The sequence below is a fragment of the Chelon labrosus genome (assembly GCF_963514085.1).
Source record: "Chelon labrosus genome assembly, chromosome: 16".
NCBI lineage: Eukaryota > Metazoa > Chordata > Actinopteri > Mugiliformes > Mugilidae > Chelon > Chelon labrosus.
Genome location: NC_140349.1, coordinates 17,508,492 through 17,526,837, shown reverse-complemented (window position 1 = coordinate 17,526,837; position 18,346 = coordinate 17,508,492). Strand labels below are relative to the sequence as shown.

Here is an 18,346-nt window from a genome sequence, read left to right as displayed (position 1 = left end):
GAGTTACATTTATTTTGTCTTCATTATATTTATTTGCCACGAATTCAGAGAGCTGCCTCTGAATTTCAGAACCAGTGGAATAACCATGGTCTTTCAACACAAGGGGGGCTAACTCCTCTCCAGTTGTGGCAAAGGGGCATAGTCACCAATGCAGGAATACATAACCCAAGTATGAATGGTATTTGTGACATATACAGTGGCTTTGGTATTGATGCCAACAGATCACTCTCTGAGTTATCGACAAATAATGTTGTTGTTCCATCAATTAACATTTCCATCAGTAACACAACAATGGATGCAGTTCAGCAGACTTTTGATCCATTTGAAGATGATGGAAATCATGGTATTGATTTGTTTTGCAACCTTGTGCATTTTCTTCAAGAGAGGCATTCCTAAAATCATATTGAGTTCATTAAAGGAAACAAAACCCCTCAACAGATATTTCTGATTTGAAAAGGAAGAGCACGTGAACATAAATAGAAAAGGTCCACACAGGATATTTACTTCCTGTGGTTGTGTAATGCATAACACACTACCGATATTTGTAATAGTACAGCATTACACCTAAAAATATTGGCATATTTTAAAGTTCATTGTTGCCATTTATTTCATTTCTGTGTATGGGATGTTAATACCTTTATCTGTGTAATTCTGAGCTCAAACCTCTGTTTACATTTTACAGACATGTTTCTTGAAATGTTCAAAGAAATTGTTACCCAAACATTATGAAACTAATGTGAAATCACATTTTATTGAAGCTTTTGGCTCTGGAGAACTCAATAAATTGACTGAACTGTTACTTATTTTAACATGTCATCCTTTGCTGAATAGAATGCCTAAAATCAACATTAATACAGCATCAGTGGAATCTGTGAGACAAGGGGCATAAGAAGCAACACAAAAGCAGCACAAAAAATATTTACACATTACACATACACTCATCACCCACTGAAAAAACACACTTTAAGTTGTGTATGTTAAAACAGCAACTTGACTCTTGATTTAAACAAAAACAAAAACACAAGACTCAATTGTTAACTATATCTGACAATTCAGAAGAGTGTACACCATCCGCACATTTAATTAATTATTAATAATTAAAAAAAAAAATTAATTAAGTCTTAGAATACCTTTCCATTACATGCTTACATGTGTAAATCAGGGCCTGATTGTGGTGCTAGAAGAAAATCATTACAAATCATACATTTACAATAGAACTTGCCTTTGTTTTTGTACAAGTATGCCAAAGATAACCTGTTCCACCTATGACTTACCCTCAGATCCCATATAAATGTAAAGTTACTGAACTACAAAGTGAAGAAAATGAAAAGTATGAAATCAGTACACTACTGATCAAAAACAGGTGGGGACCGGTGAACAACATTGTTTACTTATCAATAAAAACAAGCAACAGTAAATTACATTCAGTTCCTACCTAAACTACAGAGTCAAGTTCCACAACAATTTAAAATTACATCACAATAAGTTTCTCATTACAAGTCTGCTTTTGCTTTCACTGAACTTTCTGAAAATCTGAACTGTAGCCTACTAAAGAAAATGTTAGCACCTTATTGTTTTAACAAAGATGCAACAATATGTATTTTTCAAACAAAACAATGTGGAATGATATCCACACCAACAACATCTGTCAGGAATTGTTTTGGAATTGATTGCTGACTTGAGTGTGAACTTGACCTTGACAGAATACTGAATACATGAATTAAGCTATGCCAAAACCATGGGTATTGCCCAATGCAAAGTCCATGTTTTCCTGAAAGTCTTTGTAAGAGGTGTGCAGTGGTAACTTCAAGCAATTGATGCAGGTGTTTGCAATGGGCAGTTTAGAAATGGTACCCGTGTTGTGCTCTTTGTGAAGAAATTCCACTGAAGGTTGTGGGGAGAAGCCAATTGGTGGAACAGTATTGGCACCGGTGGCAAAGGCGAGAATTGTCCCCAGCTTGTGCGTTCCCTCTTGATCTAGAGAAAGCAATACATTGGAAATTAGATTAAAATAAACAGAACAAAAAAAAACATAGCATGCATCACTAGGCCTACTCTTAAGTGATATACAGTGACAAGATGCAGTGCATTATTAATTTAAGTAAGACAAGAAACATATCATTTCTACATTAACCTTCTGCATCTGTTAGGTAGTCTCTCCAGAAAGTAACAACAACTTCTTCAGCACGCCTTCTGTTGCTGCCAACGGGAGATAGGCGGATGGTGAAGAGGCTGTCAACCAGGTCAGCTGTGAGGGTTGTAGGAGACCAGCATAGAAGGGGGCGAAAACTCTCCTGGTGAGCTTGGATTTTGTCCAGCACACCAAGTGTCCTCAGTCCATCCCGAAATCTGAGTAAAAATCACACTTTCTTTTTAAAGTGTTTTGGTTGGCGACTTCAGTTTTAACAAAAAAAGTTTTCTTCACATGTAGCAGATGAATGAATCAAAGAAAAAACATATAATTATAAATATAGGAATTTAAATCCTATTCAAATATGCAAATATCTTGTACTTCAGGTTAGTTACAACAGTAAAGTATGTATGTCAAATTCATATTTTTCAGGGTACTTGGTAACCAGTGGTTGAAGAACTACTACTAAGACCTTTACTTATTGTAAAAACACTCCAAATCCTACTACAGTAGTAAGTAAGTTAGTTAGTATTATGAGCCTGATGTAGTTAAAGTATTGCAATAAAAGTAGTGTTTCGGTTCATCTGACTGATATATCATTATATGACATCATTAGATTATTAATAGTGAAGCATCAGTGTTAGAGCAGCATGTTACTGTTGTAGCTGCTGGAGGTGGAGCTAGTTTACACTACTTTATTAGTTAGCTAGTTTAGTCCAGTGGTTCCCAACCTAGGGGTGGGGCCCCTCCAAAGGGTCAGCAGATAAATGTGGTGTGTGCCGAGATGATTAATGGGAGAGGAAAGAAGAAAAAACTAATTACTGATACACAAATGTGTTTTCAATTTTTGGACTTGGCCAATTCATGTGGAGGGTGGGCATGGACTAGCACACTACACACTTAAACAGGAATGGCCTTAAGAAAACCCTTAACACAAGGCAGTCTTCATGGGTTTCAGTTCTTTATTGTAGAGGCAAAAAAGCTGGATACAAGTTTACCTCTCAAAAGGACCACGCACTCTGTGTATCACTTGGAACATCAGGATGTCATCTACAAGCAGATTCTTGTCTTCCAACCTTCGCAGTGGCCTCAGGCAGCCAGCATTGGCCAAGTAATCCTCAAGTGGCTCTGTATTTGCTAGCAGATCTTCAAATGATGTACATTCTGTGACCTTCCAATAGATACAACAAACACAATTTGAAAGGGCTGTAATTAAACATCTTCCCCTCTACACGAGTCACTAGTGTTGATACAGATGCACATAGACCACAACATATTCTAAAACTCAGAAGAAAAATTACCCTTTTAATTTTTTCACGCAGGTCACTATCTACAACATCTTCCAAAACTGGCTTAGCCAATTCTGGACCATCAACAAGGCAAGAGAAGAGAGTTGGGGACAGAAAGCTTGCAGGTGGACCCCCGTGTACAAAGCTTACTGCAATGGCCCTGCCTGCAATGAAGTACCTGTCCTCTCTCATGGCTGGAGAAAATAAAATAAAATAATTCATTTGACAGTTCATGTGTACAAAGACTTGACAAAATACCTGTACGATCATATAAAATGTAGTGATATAAAAATAATAATAAAATTATTATGAGATTACTATTAATACATACCAGTACTGTCAAAGGCCAAGTTCATTTTGCCACCTTCTCCCTCAAACATTGGAGATAGGGGCAAAGCTTCCATTAACAGTCTTAGAAATTCTCTTCTTGGTCCACCTAAGTCCACAGCCTCTTCTGGTACTCCCATATCATCAGAAAACCTGACAGAAATACTGTGACATGGATCATAGGTCCCTCGTTTAAAACCTCTGATGGCTCCATCCAGGACTGTGGATCGGTTAATGTTAAACTTGCATTTCCTCTGATAGTTTATTTTTGTTGCAAGATCTTGCAAAATATCGCTTGCTGGCACCGAATGTCCTATGGTCCTTCTGAAACAAGATACAAGATAAAATATAGCTGCAAGCAGCAATGTAGGGTTCAAGCAGGACGTTTCGGATAGAGCTGCAATAGTACTGATAGCATCGGCATGATGCAAGGAGTACAACAGTACCATGTTTTCGAATATCAGGCATACGGGTTAAAAGTTATGAGGTAAAACGCAGTTTTGCTAATTACATCGCCCCCTAGTGGCCACATGACACCAGATTTGTTTCGTGCACCTGGGACAGTGTCTGGAAGCATGCTACCAAATTTGGTTTCATTGCACCAAAGCGTTGCCGAGATATGAGCTCCAATGGAAAACGCCGCCTTCGCCGCCAATTTTGATTGGCTGTTGCGGCCAAACGGTTTCGAAGCTGAGGACGCTTGATAGTAAGGTTTGTGCGCATTGGCCCGTAGACGGTCTGTGCCAATTTCTGTGAGAATCGGACAAATTTGTGACCGCTGACAATTTAGTTTCGTTTTTCAACAAAATCGTAAATTGCGAAAAATCTATCATGACGCATTATGACGTCATAGGGTGCGTTGGAATCGCGATGATCCAAGGTTTCCAACGAGACCTTGTTTTCAAAAATCGGACATACGGTTCAAAAGTTACATTCACAAATGTACTTCAAACTTTGACCAGTTGGTGGCGCTAGACCGTGCTTAGTGCTTACATGTAACTCAGTCAAAGTAATATTGAGACTGCCCTTAAGCTATGTGCAAAATTTCGCAACTTTTTACCATACGGTTCTATGAGCTGCCATAGACTCCCATGGCGGAAGATTAGGAATAATAATAATAACTAGAAAATTCCTGCGGAAATTTTGACTGTGCCGATGATGCTGACGTCCACTTTCAAGTGTGCGTGGTGTAAAGGCCTGGCTGCTAGGCTCAAAGTGACTGGATGGGTGTGAGTTTGATGTCATGTAGGGTACAACAAACCAAACAGGATGACGAGGATGCAGTAGGCCTGGCTGAGAGAGAGAGACACTGAGAAGGGTCGTCCTTTATGCTTCGCCTTCTACAAACTGAAGGGCAGGTACAGGCAGCAGACCCCTCCCAGCTCCACCTGAAAGCCAGCATCAAATAAGGAAGAGAGTGGGAGGGATCGTCACACCCCCACCTTTAAGAGAGCTGTCCTCACTAGGATCCCCAGACAAAGAACGAGCAAATCGTAATAACTGATCATTAATCATAATAATTTTAATAATAAAACTCATTTCTGCTATCTAAGCAATAGTTTAACAGTTTACGGCACAGTCTTACAGTTAGAAAAACATCAGTATTCTACTTAACACATCCAGGCTGTAACAAGGAATCAGCAATGAAGTGAAGACCTTCAAATTGTCCTGTTACTCCAGCTCTTTGTCTCATGTTGGACGTCACTGCAGTCTGTCTGGATCAGCTGGAGGAAAACTATACGCAGACAAATAGACATGTCAAATAATGTTATGTAACATACTGAATATAACTCTTATGAGTGTTCAACAGCTCATTATTTATTTAATTAAAAACATCATATTATATTAAATTACTCCAATTATATATATACTGTCATTAATGTTGTTACAAGTCATAAACGTTTCCTACTTTATGTGGTGGAATAATATATTTTTCAGTTTGACACAGTTTTAGTGGCTAACCCCACTAGCCTCCGCGTTAGCTCGCGGCTAACTCCCGCGGCTAACTCGCGGTTAAATCCCGGTTAGCTCGCGGTTAAGTCCCGGTTAGCTTGCGGTTAACTCGAGGCTAGCTCGCGGTTAGCTCGAGGCTAGCTCGCGGTTAGCTCGAGGCTAACTCCGCGGTTTAGTCCGCGGCGGTTAGCTAGCGGCTAGCTCCGCTAGCTCGCTAACATACATGAGCTATGCTGGAAGGCTAGCCTAAGGCTAAAACATTGGGCGGCTAGTAGTTAACTTCTATTAACAGTTCAGCTATGTTGGGCACAAACACTTAACATATAAATAATTCTAGAAACTCACTTACCTAATAAAGTGATAGCACCAACAGAGGAGGGAGGGAGGGAGGGAGAGAGAGAGAGAGAAAGAAGGGGGGGGGGGGAGGGAGAGAGAGAGGGAGAGGGGGGGGGTCATGGAGTGTTCTGCCTCCCCATTGCAATAGACTGAGAGTCCCTAATGTTTTGTCAGTCTGTGTCTGTAATGCTATAGTGGGGGGGGGGGGGGGGGGGTTGGAGTGGGGGGGGTCATAGTGTCAGGTTCTGGCTCCCTACAGTATTGGAAGGGGTGGTTCTAATGTATTGGCATATCCTGTTATCCACTGAGAACCCTTTTCCCTCCACTTTCTGTGTGCACCTGTGCTGGGTCTGCTCGTCAGGGGCCGTTGCCACGCCGACGACAACGCGCACATGATATTCTATATGTTATACTCCCTTCTCTCCTGCACCCTAGGATTTGCCCTCAGAACAAATGCTCATAAATCAAAAACTACAAGTCCTATCGAGAAAACGAACACATTGTGAGCGTCAGCCGAGGGTTCTCTACAATTTAGTGCTGTTCCCACGCGCGTACTGCGAAAATTGTGGCCGTAGTCTTTTTAGAAAAAAAAGTATGCGACGAGAAAAATCGTCGAAAAATCCCCCTCGCTTTCCACATACACACACATGGAGAAAAATTCGAAAACTGGTCGGCGCACTCCTCGCTCGGAGGAGCCTGCAGCCCAAACCGTACGTCCCACACAAATAAAACCCACACCATCTGAAAGCCAACAAAAATCCCTACGTTTTTATATAGTTTTTATCTCTCCACCTCAAAAACTGTGGCCACCCCGTAAGATTGAACCTTTTTTTTTTCAGAATTTCGACGAAACTCTGAAGTTAGAGTGAGCGCTAGAGTGTGCCCATAGAGATCCATTATAAACGATGATTTTTTAATTTTTTTCCAAAATTTCCCCAAAACGTAAACTGCGACCCTGACCAAACCGTAAAAGGTATCGAAACGCCGTTTTCAGGACTAAAAAGCTACACTTCCCGTGCCTCGTACAATCTTCCAAGCAATTTTCTACTCCGAAGCACGGCCGAGTAATCGCTGGACAAAGCGAAGGAGGACATTTTGGAATGTTGCCGCTTTTTTCGGGCTTCTCCATTCATTTCAATGGGCCGAAACGCCCGCTTTTTGCCCGATTATTCTCGCCCCATTGGAAGGATCGCTTAGAAAAGTCATAGCACACTTGTCCCGATTAAGGCGCACGTCTGGATATACAATTTGTCTTTTTTTTTTAAGAACTCTGGGAGGAGTAGCGAACCGAAAAATTACGGAAGAAGGCGGAAGAAAATTAAACGCAAAGCAATAGTAATATATGTGCCATGCACAGGCAGGCTGTGCCTGCCTGTGCATGCACTAGCTCTCATTGCAATGCATTGCAATGGGAGCTAGTGCATCGGCACAGATAATAAGAAAACCATGAATAACAATAGGTTTCCAGCAGCTACGCTGCTTGAACCCTAATAATAATAAGAAAACATACAAACACAATAGGCTTCTAGCAGCTTCGCTGCTTGAACCCTAACAAGACAAATATAAGTTATAGTATATACTTGTTAAGAATGCAGCATCATGTGTGTATTCTTCATGGTCATTGACAATTTTGAACATCAGAACATAACTGTCAAGTATAAAGTATATTAGTAAGCATTTAGTATAATACAAAGTCAAGAGGTTGTGATATGTAGCACAATAAGCTACGTTTTGTAAACTGTGTTCCAAGCATGCCGTGGCACCTGCCATTAAAGTAACCTCTCTCCTGATAGTAACAACCTTATCACTGTTGTTAGTCTTTGGAGTGATTCTTAACAAACAAACAAACAAACAAACAAAAGTAACTGTTATCTCCAGGGACAAAGTGCAGTTGTGTGGCTTATTGAAGTTTTTTAAAATAGTTTTTGGACAACAACTGAGCTGAACAGCACAGAAGAATAAGATATATCAGGCTTTGGATACAGGTACCGTTCTTCTAAGTAGAAATTTGTAAATTGTTGCTCTGCACAACATTTGTTGACAAAAATAAAAAATATAGAAAATTGCCAGCCTCATCATTTAACTTTTACATACCAGTGCTGTGAAGGGCCAATATACACATATGCATATAAACATAGCAGGTATGGCACCTGAATTCACTAATAATGCAACAAAACTGTCTTTGAAAGTGGCTACCATAACACATTTGCATTTTTTTGTACTAACCTTTCACTCTGTAGGCTTGCTAGTATAGCCTGGTTCAATTCCTCATCATCAGAAGACATGTCAGACAGTGCAGCCGTTACTGAAAGGTAGTTATCATAGTTTGTTGCAGTAGAGGGTAACACAGAACAAAGACTTGCTGGAGTGCTGCTCTGGTAAGGTGAGCTTGAGCTGTTTTGGCAAGTCAGGACCACAGTTGGATCAGCTAAAGTTGTTCCTCCAAACGATGAGGTAGAAGGCTGACTGGAAGAAGGGCAGCTTTCCTGTGAGCACACTGGCAATTGACTCGAAGAACTGCTTGCTGAAGTGCTGGTGTGGTTGGTTGAGATACTGCTTTGGTGTGTCAAGGCAGGAGTTTGAGTGACTGCAGAGGTACAGGTTGGTGGGGAGGCAGTCATTTGGCTGGTAAAACTGTCTGAAGATTCAAATGAGTGTCTATCTCGTGTTAGAGATGAGGAGCGCAGCTGCCTTGCTGAACCAGTGTTTTCCTCACTGCTATAGCCTGTATTATCATCCTTGGAAAGACATAACAGATTGTCAGATATATTCATTTTCAACTGTAAATGGAACAGTACCTGGAAAGACCAAGATTTATGATTACAATTCTAAGAATTACTTTTGCTGTTCACGCTTTAAAAGTGCCCATAGAGTACCAGTATCCTCTCCTAATTTTAGCTCTCGGTTAGTCCAATTAAGCAGCTGTCAATTTATTCCATTTCTGTGCTTAGATTTAACATTTTAAAAACAGGCATTCCAACTCTGCACTAGTCTATAGAAAATGTATATAGTTTTTCAACACTCATAGCTACAAAGCTGAACTGAAACTTTAAGAACAACCAAGATAACAACATTAATCTTCATTCATTCATGTTTATGCACCAATTATAGTTGTTATTATGGTTATTATTATTACAATGCTCTGCAAGTCAGTTCAAATGTGATACAACATACCAAAATTGGCTTTGATGGTCTGATGTATAGGGCTTTAGATTTATAGACTTTATGTATGAGATTTGCATCCAGGTCTTGTCCAGCACGCAGTTTGGGTGAAATCAATCTGTTGCCACATGCCATCAGAAACTCAAGGCTGAAAAACAGTGGGTAAAAATGCAAAAGGTTAAAAAAAAAAGGGTCCAAAAAACTTTTTTGGATGCACAAGACACATTGAAAACTGATGCACTGACAGCCTGTGTTCCATTTCATCTTTGAAGATGGACACAGCAGAAAACCAGCAGTCAGAAAAATAAATGAGGAATGTAAGCAATGCCAAAAAAAAAAATCAAATGTACTAAATAACTGGCTTAATAGTTCAGGTTTGATCTGTTGTTTACATAATCTAATTACATGTGATTTTCACTGCTTGAGATATCCTTTTAATTTATACTTGACATAAATAAAAAGTGCTTACCTCACATCAGCAGAGAGTTTTTCTCCAAAGGCATCCCGTATTTGTTCAGTGACAGTCCTCTGGTCCCAGGATTTCTGGAATTCAAATCCATTCAATATATGTCCTTGTTCGTGTAACTGTTGCTTTGTGCGATGTTTGACAACAAGACTGCTTGATGGCCTCGGAAGAAGGATGACGTCTTTGTTGAAAGTATCGTGATATTGTGTTTTGGCCCTACAAAACAAAGCAGAAATATATGTATTCATCTTAAATGCATTCTGTGCTCATCAACCCTTAAAACATGGCAAATGTTAGGTTGTAGGCTATTTTTTAGAATCCTACCACAGCTGTTCATTATAAGTACATTTTTCATTTTCTCAAGTTCATAAAATATTTTATATTAAAATAAAATATATAAATGAAATTTATATTGATATATGATGTATATATCACAGCTCTTTTAAAAAAATGGCATTGACTTATTGCTGAAAGATATCCTCTAACGTTACCTGCTTGAACCAGCAGCATTAGCGCCAGTTAACCACAAACTAAAATGTGTCATTTAATTTTTGCTATTTACAATCTCTTTGACTTGTGCTAAAAACGTTAGCGATCTAAAACTCCACTGTGTTGGCAATTTAAAAAAAAATGCTTTGAAATAGTTAGGTTTGTCACTGCTCGAACTGAGTTGAACATGGATCAAATGAGCCTGACAGCTAACAGTTAGCGGACATTTTCTTAAACTAACCAGCTTTGACTGTGTTGCCAAAGTGTGTTGCTACATTAGCAGGAGTACGTTTAGGATTTAATGTTAGTTTAACGTTAGGTTGTTCTCACCGTTTCCTTGACCGGGTGTTCCAGTTGCCAAAGTGTTGCTGAGTCTGATATCGCAATGACGGCCGCCGCAGTCCTCCAGTTTGGCCTTGTGTCACATTAGCTGCTGCTTGGTCTGCTAAAGGGACTTGGTAGTTGCCTGGTCTGAAAAGTTCTCGCATCTCACTTTCCACCGCGCTATGAGTAACGTTAGGTGCAGCTGAGCCTGTCCTCTGCCGCTCAAGGGACGAGGACAAGGATGGGATGGTTTCAGGAGAAGACAAAATATTCCTTAGTACCCCAATAGCTTGCTGAAATGCCCGCGTCTCATCTCCCCCATGATCTCCCCCCTCCATGCTGATCGTGACCTGACGGACCTGACCTGCATGGCTCTGCTTGAGCTTCTCAGCCAATCACAGAGGGATTCTTCTTCCTCTTCCTTCGGTTTTATGGCGGGTTGCAACCATTATTAGGTGTATACCGCCACCTACTGTACCGGAGTATGTAGACAATGAATGTTGCCTTCCGTTTCCACTATACTCCTTCCGTTTCCACTATACTTTCACTCACACATACATACATTCTCCTTTCACATACATATATTCTCACTCACACATACATATATTCTCACTCACACATACATACATTTTCGTTTTACATACATATATTACTTCTAGTATGAAAATGTATAAATATGAGAGTGAACATATATATATATGTGCGAGTGAAAATATATGTATGTGTAAGGAGAATGTATGTGTATATGTGTGAGAGTGAAAATATATCTATGTGAAAGGAGAATGTATGCATGTGTAAGGAGAATGTATGTATGTGAGAGTGAAAATATATGTATGTGTAAGGAGAATGTATGTATGTGTGAGTGAAAATATATGTATGTGTAAGGAGAATGTATGTGTGTGAGTGAGTGAAAATATATGTATGTGTAAGGAGAATGTATGTGTGTGAGTGAGTGAAAATATATGTATGTGTAAGGAGAATGTATGTATGTGTGAGTGAAAATATATGTATGTGTAAGGAGAATGTATATATGTGTAAGGAGAATGTATGTATGTGAGAGTGAAAGAATGAATTATGGCTTGTACGGCCCCTCATACTATGTCACCAAGTCTTCCTCTCTTGTTCCTTCATACCATTGGACCACGCAAGCCCATCCGCCGCGACTGTTTCCACAACGTTAGATAACAAAACCATTTTGATTGTTATTAACATAAACATGGTTCAAGGTTTATACATTTTTAATGAAATAATCACTTTGACTCGACATTTCCCCCTTTGGTCATCCCAGCGTGATAGAACTTCAAACCCACAGAGCTGCCCCTCTTACATTTTCAGATCGAGCAGCGGGGGCCTCCGATTGGTCACAGCTAAGCTTGAATGCTTCTGGGTAACTGAGTTTGTCATGCCAGAGACCCGGAGCGTTATTGCAAAAACACGGGGTTTTGCGAGTGCACTGCGAATCTGGCGAGAGGCTCGCCGCTCTCATCCACGGATGCCCTTGAAGCGGCTCCTACGCAGACATGAGACACCGAGATCAATTTGAAAATTTATTTTCATATAAAAAAGACACTATGAAAACATTAGAGGACTACTTTGTACAATCTTATGTATAAAAAGAACCAAAATGAAGGAGAAAGGGAAGGGTTTTTCAGTAATAAATCAACTGGAATGTCGGATGGTTGTAGCAGTTGGTTAACACTTAAGCATCAAAGGCTGAGGGGTGGAGAGTGGAGGTGAGCATAAGGATTTTAAACTTGCTTTCCTGTGTTTTATAGTTCTTTGTGAGCTGCTTGAGTCTGGCAGGCATTTAACGCTGAAAGAAAATGAACTGAACAACACCACCTGACCGGCGTCTGCTCGCGTTACAATTTGCATCAAGCCAGAGCTTGTAATAGAAAAGGAAAAGTTGCAAGACATAAGTTTCACGGCGAGCAATCTCGGCCTCAATCAGTCAAGCGGCATTTCACTTACCATTGCAAGGAGGAAACCTAAAACGCAGCCAAGCTTGAAAATGTTCACATGAGCATGAGCAAAGTATGAAAAGTCTGACTGAAGGACGTGACAAAATCTCACACTGCGCTAAAATCAAACATTTCTTTCTGTCTGTCTGCAAATCCTGTTTATGTGTTACCATGGGAACAGGGCTTAGTGTCGAATTCGCCATCAGCTTTCTCTCTTAAATCACTTTTATATATATATATATATATATATATATATATATATATATATATATATATATATTTATATGTATTAGAGGAACAAACAAAAAAAAAAAGCTCTAGAGTAGCCCCTGCTGAGTGTAACTGTGTAGCCGACAGACGGCCGCTTTGTTCTGTTGGACACGCGGTAGTTTTGGATCCTGAGCCTCACAGAAGGTCAGGTGAATGTGACCTTAGCTCGGCAACCTGGGATCAAAACTATCTCGCTCCTCGGAGAGAGGGCGAGCTGTAGGTTTGCCCGTCAGCTGATTAGCTTGAAAGGTTAGGAGGGCTGCGCTCTTGTCTCGCCATCTGCGCTGCGCTGCTCTACCGCCACATTAGGGATCTTTAAACAGATGGTTCGAGGGCTGCATCGGAAAATGTCAGGACAAATCGCCATCCCTGGGTAATTACTGTTTTGAGCCCTCCCCTTCTCTGCCTGCCTCTAGCTTTTTTCTTCTTCTTCTTCTTTCACTTATTTATTTTTTTAAATGTATTTTTGGATCGTCTTCCTTGGCTTCTCTTTTCTCGCTCTGTTTCTTTCCAAATAAACTGTCTCTCTTTCTCCAGACCTTTGGATTAACGGCATCTGCTCTGAACGTGGAGAAGTTGCCGAGCTATCTGTTGGGTTCGTCCCGCCGCTCTCACACTTCCACTCTGTCCGATGCGCTGGTGTTGCACCAGAGCAGCAGGAAAACTGGTCGTCCTCTTGTAACGACCGGAGCACGCACGTAGAACGTCGAGCAGGAAGAGCATCACCGACGGCTCGTCTTCATCTGGAAACCTTGTCGCCTTATAAGCTCAGTGACTCCCTCGCTGCTTTTCTACGTTGTGCTCTCTCGCTCTCTGCAGCCGCGTGCGCTCACAAGCTCAGCATACAATCGCCCAGAGAGGGTAAATGAGGAATCGTACCTCGGGATTCACTGCTAACATTAAGATTTCATGCCTCCTTGTGGCTCGAAGCTTGGTGGGCAGAATGAGCAACAGCGAGGTCGGTAGACCACGAGACAAGGAAGCCTTATCTTTAAATACATGATGAAGATCTTGGGCTCAATATTGGCTTGAATATCCTCCTCAGGTCATGCAATGCTAACAGTATTTCCTCAGTAGCAGCACAAGAAGTGCAAGTTTAGCTGCTGAACTGATCGCTACTTTTTTTTTTGAAGAATAAACATAGCTCACGCGGATTCCATTTGGGCAGAAATGACTGAGACATCCATTTTTTCTGGTGTCACTATGAACGGCGATGGCCAGGATAGATTCAAATGCTGGGGGTCTTTAAAATCTTTTTATCTCCAAGCTGTGCAGGGGAAAAAAACGAAGGAGAATCTGCGCCACAGTCGCTATCCTTCCTTTTTTCCCCATGCGGGGCAGATAACATGCGGCGCGCATCCATACCTCAAAAAGCAAGCTCACATTTAGCGTGTGTTCAGTTTTTTTAGAGTCAGTTAATCTTTACGGGAAATGAAACAAGAAATAATAATAATAATAATAATAGAATAATGAAAAGCAGTAGCACAAGCACAATTAAACCGGCCTGATAAATAAATCAATTCTTCTCAGAACAGTTAGAACACAACTCAGTGGGTAGTTATTTGTTTCAGTCTTATTATTAATTTTTACTTCAAAAGTTTCAAACCATAGGGGAGGACTTTTTTCTTTTCTTTTCTTTTTTTTTTTTTCAAACGAAACCATAGAAAAATACACAAAATGAACGACACGGAGGAATGGCGTGAGAGGAGTGCATGGATAGGCGTGTTGAACCTGAAGACAGCAGAGAGGATGGCACATATCAATGAGCGGCTCTGTCCCACACCCACCCCCCCGACTCCACTTCCCTGTCCATCCAAACGTCGAAAAGAAATTAAGAAAATACATGAAGAAAAGATGGAGCGACTGAATGCTTTCGTCATCCATTAGCAGGGAAAAAGGAAATAAATGAAAGCAGAGTGCCTAGGGGGGCTACCAGTGTGAGAAACCTCAGTGAGATCTTTTCCCCTTGCTATAAAAAGAACTGAACGGTGCAGAAATATTCTTTTTCTCTCCCCCCCTCCCCCGAGTCATCAAACAATTGAAAGATTTTCTTTTTTTTTTCCCCAGAATAAAATCAAGACATCCCCCCCCCGTCAGAAATAAGTTTTTCATAGTTTTTTTTCTTTAAAGTTCATTTAAAAATTTTTCTTCTGTCGCAGACGCGTCGAGCCCCTGTTCTTTCTTTTCAGTAGTCTTTGCGAAAATATAGAGTAGAACAGTCTTCTTTCTATGTCTGTCCGCTGCAGCAGTAAACAAATACAGTATGGGATCCGACGGAGCACATTGCAGGAGACAGGGAGCAGAGTGTACGAGATCCTTGCAAAAAAAAAAAAAATCAAAAAAAAAAAAAATCATGTACCTATGTATAGCTTTTCAGGAATCCAGTGTCTCTGTGTGCATCTCGGCATGAGCGTGTGTGTTCGTGTGTGTCTGTGTGTGTTCGAGCGTCTGCGTGTCTTCACACTTCAGTCTGGAAGTCTCCCTCGGACGAGTCGGGCGTGTTCGCCGAGGAAGAGTCCCAGTTTTTATTGTGCAGTTCCATCCGGTCTTTCTGCTCCCCAGGCACGATGGACAGCTCCGGGGTCATGGTCTTGAAGCTGTCCCAGGAGGTCTGGTCCTCCGGGGTTGACTTGTCCTGGTGGAGAAGGAGGACAAAGGTAAAGCCGCCGCGTTAGGAAAATGAAGCTGGGAATGAAGGAGCAATGAAGGAACTGGAAAGTACAAAGTATTGGTTAGGTTACATTATTGTTCATGTTTGTTTTCGTCATCATTTAATCAGTTTAATCAGAACTGTATGTTTTCAAAGTCTGTCCTAGGCCTAGCCCTAAAGGCCCTAGGTTACATGTGTAACATACAGTATACTGGGCTAATTCAATTAAATATACTTTTATTTCCCACATTTTGCACAATCTTTCATAACATACTCTATATCTGCATTTTTACCCTTTAAATGCAAGTTCTGACAACCTAAACAGCTAGTGCAAAGGCATCTTGAGTTGAAGCTGCAGATTGCCAGCAACTGTATACTCCTCCCTTGACTACCCCTTCAAAGTGAAAACGCAGCAGAGCCAGTGTTTGGTTTGTCCACTGTGGGCCAAGCAATGCAGCGAAATATATCGGAATCTGTTGAATAGAGTGATATTATTTTGCTTTGACACACTCATGCTAACTATGTGGACATGTAAGCTAATGAAAACATGTTTTGTAGTTCCAGGTGAGTAGTTTAACACTAACATGATTCTGAATACTTTAATCCATTTCTGCAAAGCGATCATCCTAAATCCTAAACACTGTCCCTTTAAAGGAATAGTTCAACACTGTTGAAAATACTTTGAGTTGCTGGTGGAGAGTTAGATTATTTCGACTGCAATAATAATCTTATAGCCGCTGTAGCTCACAGTTGACTTAGCTTGGAATAACAATAAAAACATTTTAACAGCTAGTCCAGCTATAATGGAAGCCATTAAGCAGCACGTCTAAAACTCAAAAAACATCCAGTTTGTATGAACTGTGCAAAAACTGCTGTTTTACAAGAGCCTGAACGTCTGACTTCTTCTTGGCAAGCCCCCAGCCAACACTCCAGGACGTAGAGTTCCATTAAACAAACAGTGAGTTAAGATGCTGTGTTAATACATTTCTTGCCGATATCATTCTTACATGCACAGTGCAGGTTTTTAAATATGCAGTTCATGTTTGTCTCGAGGCGCCTTAGCGCCTTCCTAACCTTCTGTACTCACCGTAGCTGTTCACGCACAGCTTTCCTACGAAATGAACCCTCATTACCATCACGAGTGCACCCTCAATGCGCTTACTTTTAGTTTTACCATCAGAGAAAGCAGTTTAGTCGATTAGACTGAACACCCTGCCTGATCTCCTGATTGGTGCTGTTTTTTTGCCATGTTGTGGGAAGTGTTATGACAAGTAAAAAGAGTTGGCCACTGCTATAAAAAGAAGACCAGGATATAAGAGCAGTAGATGGGAACCTTTTCTTGAGCCAGTGCACATATTTGAAGATGATTTTGATCTCATGTCTCTAACCTTTGCAAATGTCAACACAGATGCGGAGAAGCCAACCTCTCTCTGACATTTCTTATTTAACCTCGCAAACAGTAAAAAGCAGCACGATACATACCTGTAGCTCATGGCGCACGGCCAACTTTTCTAGTTTCAAAAAAAGAAAAACTACTTCTATTCATTGATGTGCAGAAATGATACCTGTCATCTGCTGATTAGTAACTTTTTTAAATTAACTGATAAAAAGCGTGACGCCCCCCCAGGCTGGGGTTTCTGTGATCGCTGCATGTGGTCTCAAAGATGTGCCCTCCGTGCGTGTAAAAAAAGACATGACGGGGGGATTAGCGGAATTAGAGGTAGCATTATGTATCAGATAAGGGGCCATTATTCAAATTGCACTCGTTATCTCACATCGCAGAGATCTCTCGGGATGATTTCACGGGTGCGAGTGGGGAAAGACACGAGGGATCGCCGGCTCGGATGACTCTTGGTGGAGGAAAACGTAAAAAGACAAAAAACAAAGACGGACCAGTTGCGGTATTTATGAAAATGACAAACTTTAATACTAACTTTGACCCTGTCTGTGCATGTGTAATCCGTCAGAGCAGAGGGCACCACAGGGTGTGCTCATCCACTCTGCAACTACCTCCTTTCAGCCTCTTTCATTTTGTTTCTTTTCTACATTTCCACAATCGCACCTCTGCTTCATTGCAGCAGCTCCACTAAGGTACTCGCATGCAGCTCTGAGTCATTCAGCCCGTGTCTATCTCTTCATCTGTTACACACTCATTGATCTGCAGTGGCACACGCTGCCCGCCCGGGCCCCCTCCCCCCTGCAGTGTGTGATGATCGTCGCCGAAGCGCTAGGGGGCAATATCTGCCTGATTATCATTCTCCCTGCGTCACAGCCTGACAGTTGGTAAAATGAATACAAAAGGCATAATCTGGGAGCCAATTTGCATGCTAAATGCTGGCGAAGGAACATTTTGTAATGCAGGAGTGTGGGTAATGCTGCAGTTAAGCCCAACTTTATCCCTGGGAGACTAGGCTAACGCGATTGTGCTGCCATTGCGTGTCTATCCATTCCCTTTCGCCATCTCTGCCTGCCTCCATTCCCTCCTTGCCCCCAAACCCAATCTCATCCCTCTTTCTCTCTCTCCCTCTTTCTCTCTCTCTACCAGAAACCCCTCTACTTACACTCGACGAGTTCTTTTCACCTCCGGCAGACGAAATGCTCCATCGCTTTTCCCTCTGTGGTGATGAAATGGGGAGGGGGAAGACGAGGAGGGGGGGTGAAAGAGAGAGAGAGAGAAAGAAGGAGGAGGGAGGGAGGAATCACAGTCACTGACAACTCTGCCCTGAAACAGCAGCACTGTTCCCACACCTCCATCAGGTGAACAGGCGGTTGTTGCTCGGCTCTTACACCTCGCCCCTCCCGTCTCCGTCTCTCAATCCCTCTCACACAAAAATACATATAACACGCTCACACATAACACGCACAACGTGTGCAGAGCCGGCGCAGACAGTGATTGATGTCAGCAGCACGCACATGCTTGAAACACGTTGGATCAGGAATTATGTTCGACATCCTGGCCTGTCCGTGCCCATAGGAGCACAGAGGATG

The 18,346-nt window shown here is 41.5% G+C and overlaps 2 protein-coding genes across 5 annotated transcripts in view; both read right to left on the bottom strand.

Annotated features, from left to right (window-relative positions):
• Positions 1-586: 586 nt before the first annotated feature.
• Positions 587-11,506, bottom strand: LOC311501507 (uncharacterized protein). Of its 4 annotated transcripts, none has more exons than XM_084563383.1 (9): positions 10,484-11,506; positions 9,668-9,880; positions 9,211-9,346; positions 8,263-8,774; positions 3,752-4,071; positions 3,433-3,614; positions 3,130-3,302; positions 2,135-2,349; positions 587-1,977 (listed from the first exon to the last, which is right to left on the bottom strand). In XM_084563383.1, exons 1-9 carry the CDS (start codon positions 10,813-10,815, stop codon positions 1,721-1,723), a joined length of 2,340 nt encoding a protein of 779 aa, XP_084419509.1. In that variant the 5' UTR covers positions 10,816-11,506; the 3' UTR covers positions 587-1,720. The 4 variants fall into 4 exon arrangements, 3 of the variants coding, with proteins under 3 accessions (XP_084419509.1, XP_084419510.1, XP_084419511.1); XM_084563384.1 differs by having other exon boundaries at positions 3,752-3,900; XR_014699514.1 differs by having other exon boundaries at positions 1,842-1,977; positions 3,150-3,302.
• A 3,535-nt stretch (positions 11,507-15,041) lies between these two features.
• Positions 15,042-18,346, bottom strand: part of adgrb2 (adhesion G protein-coupled receptor B2) — a 145,604-nt gene continuing 142,299 nt past the window's right edge. Inside the window, exons 34-35 of the mRNA XM_084563382.1 lie at positions 17,920-17,973; positions 15,042-15,343 (exon numbers count right to left, since the gene is read on the bottom strand). Coding sequence (XP_084419508.1) covers positions 15,167-15,343; positions 17,920-17,973 — 231 coding nt within the window. The 3' untranslated portion in view covers positions 15,042-15,166. The remainder of the gene's footprint in view (positions 15,344-17,919; positions 17,974-18,346) is intronic.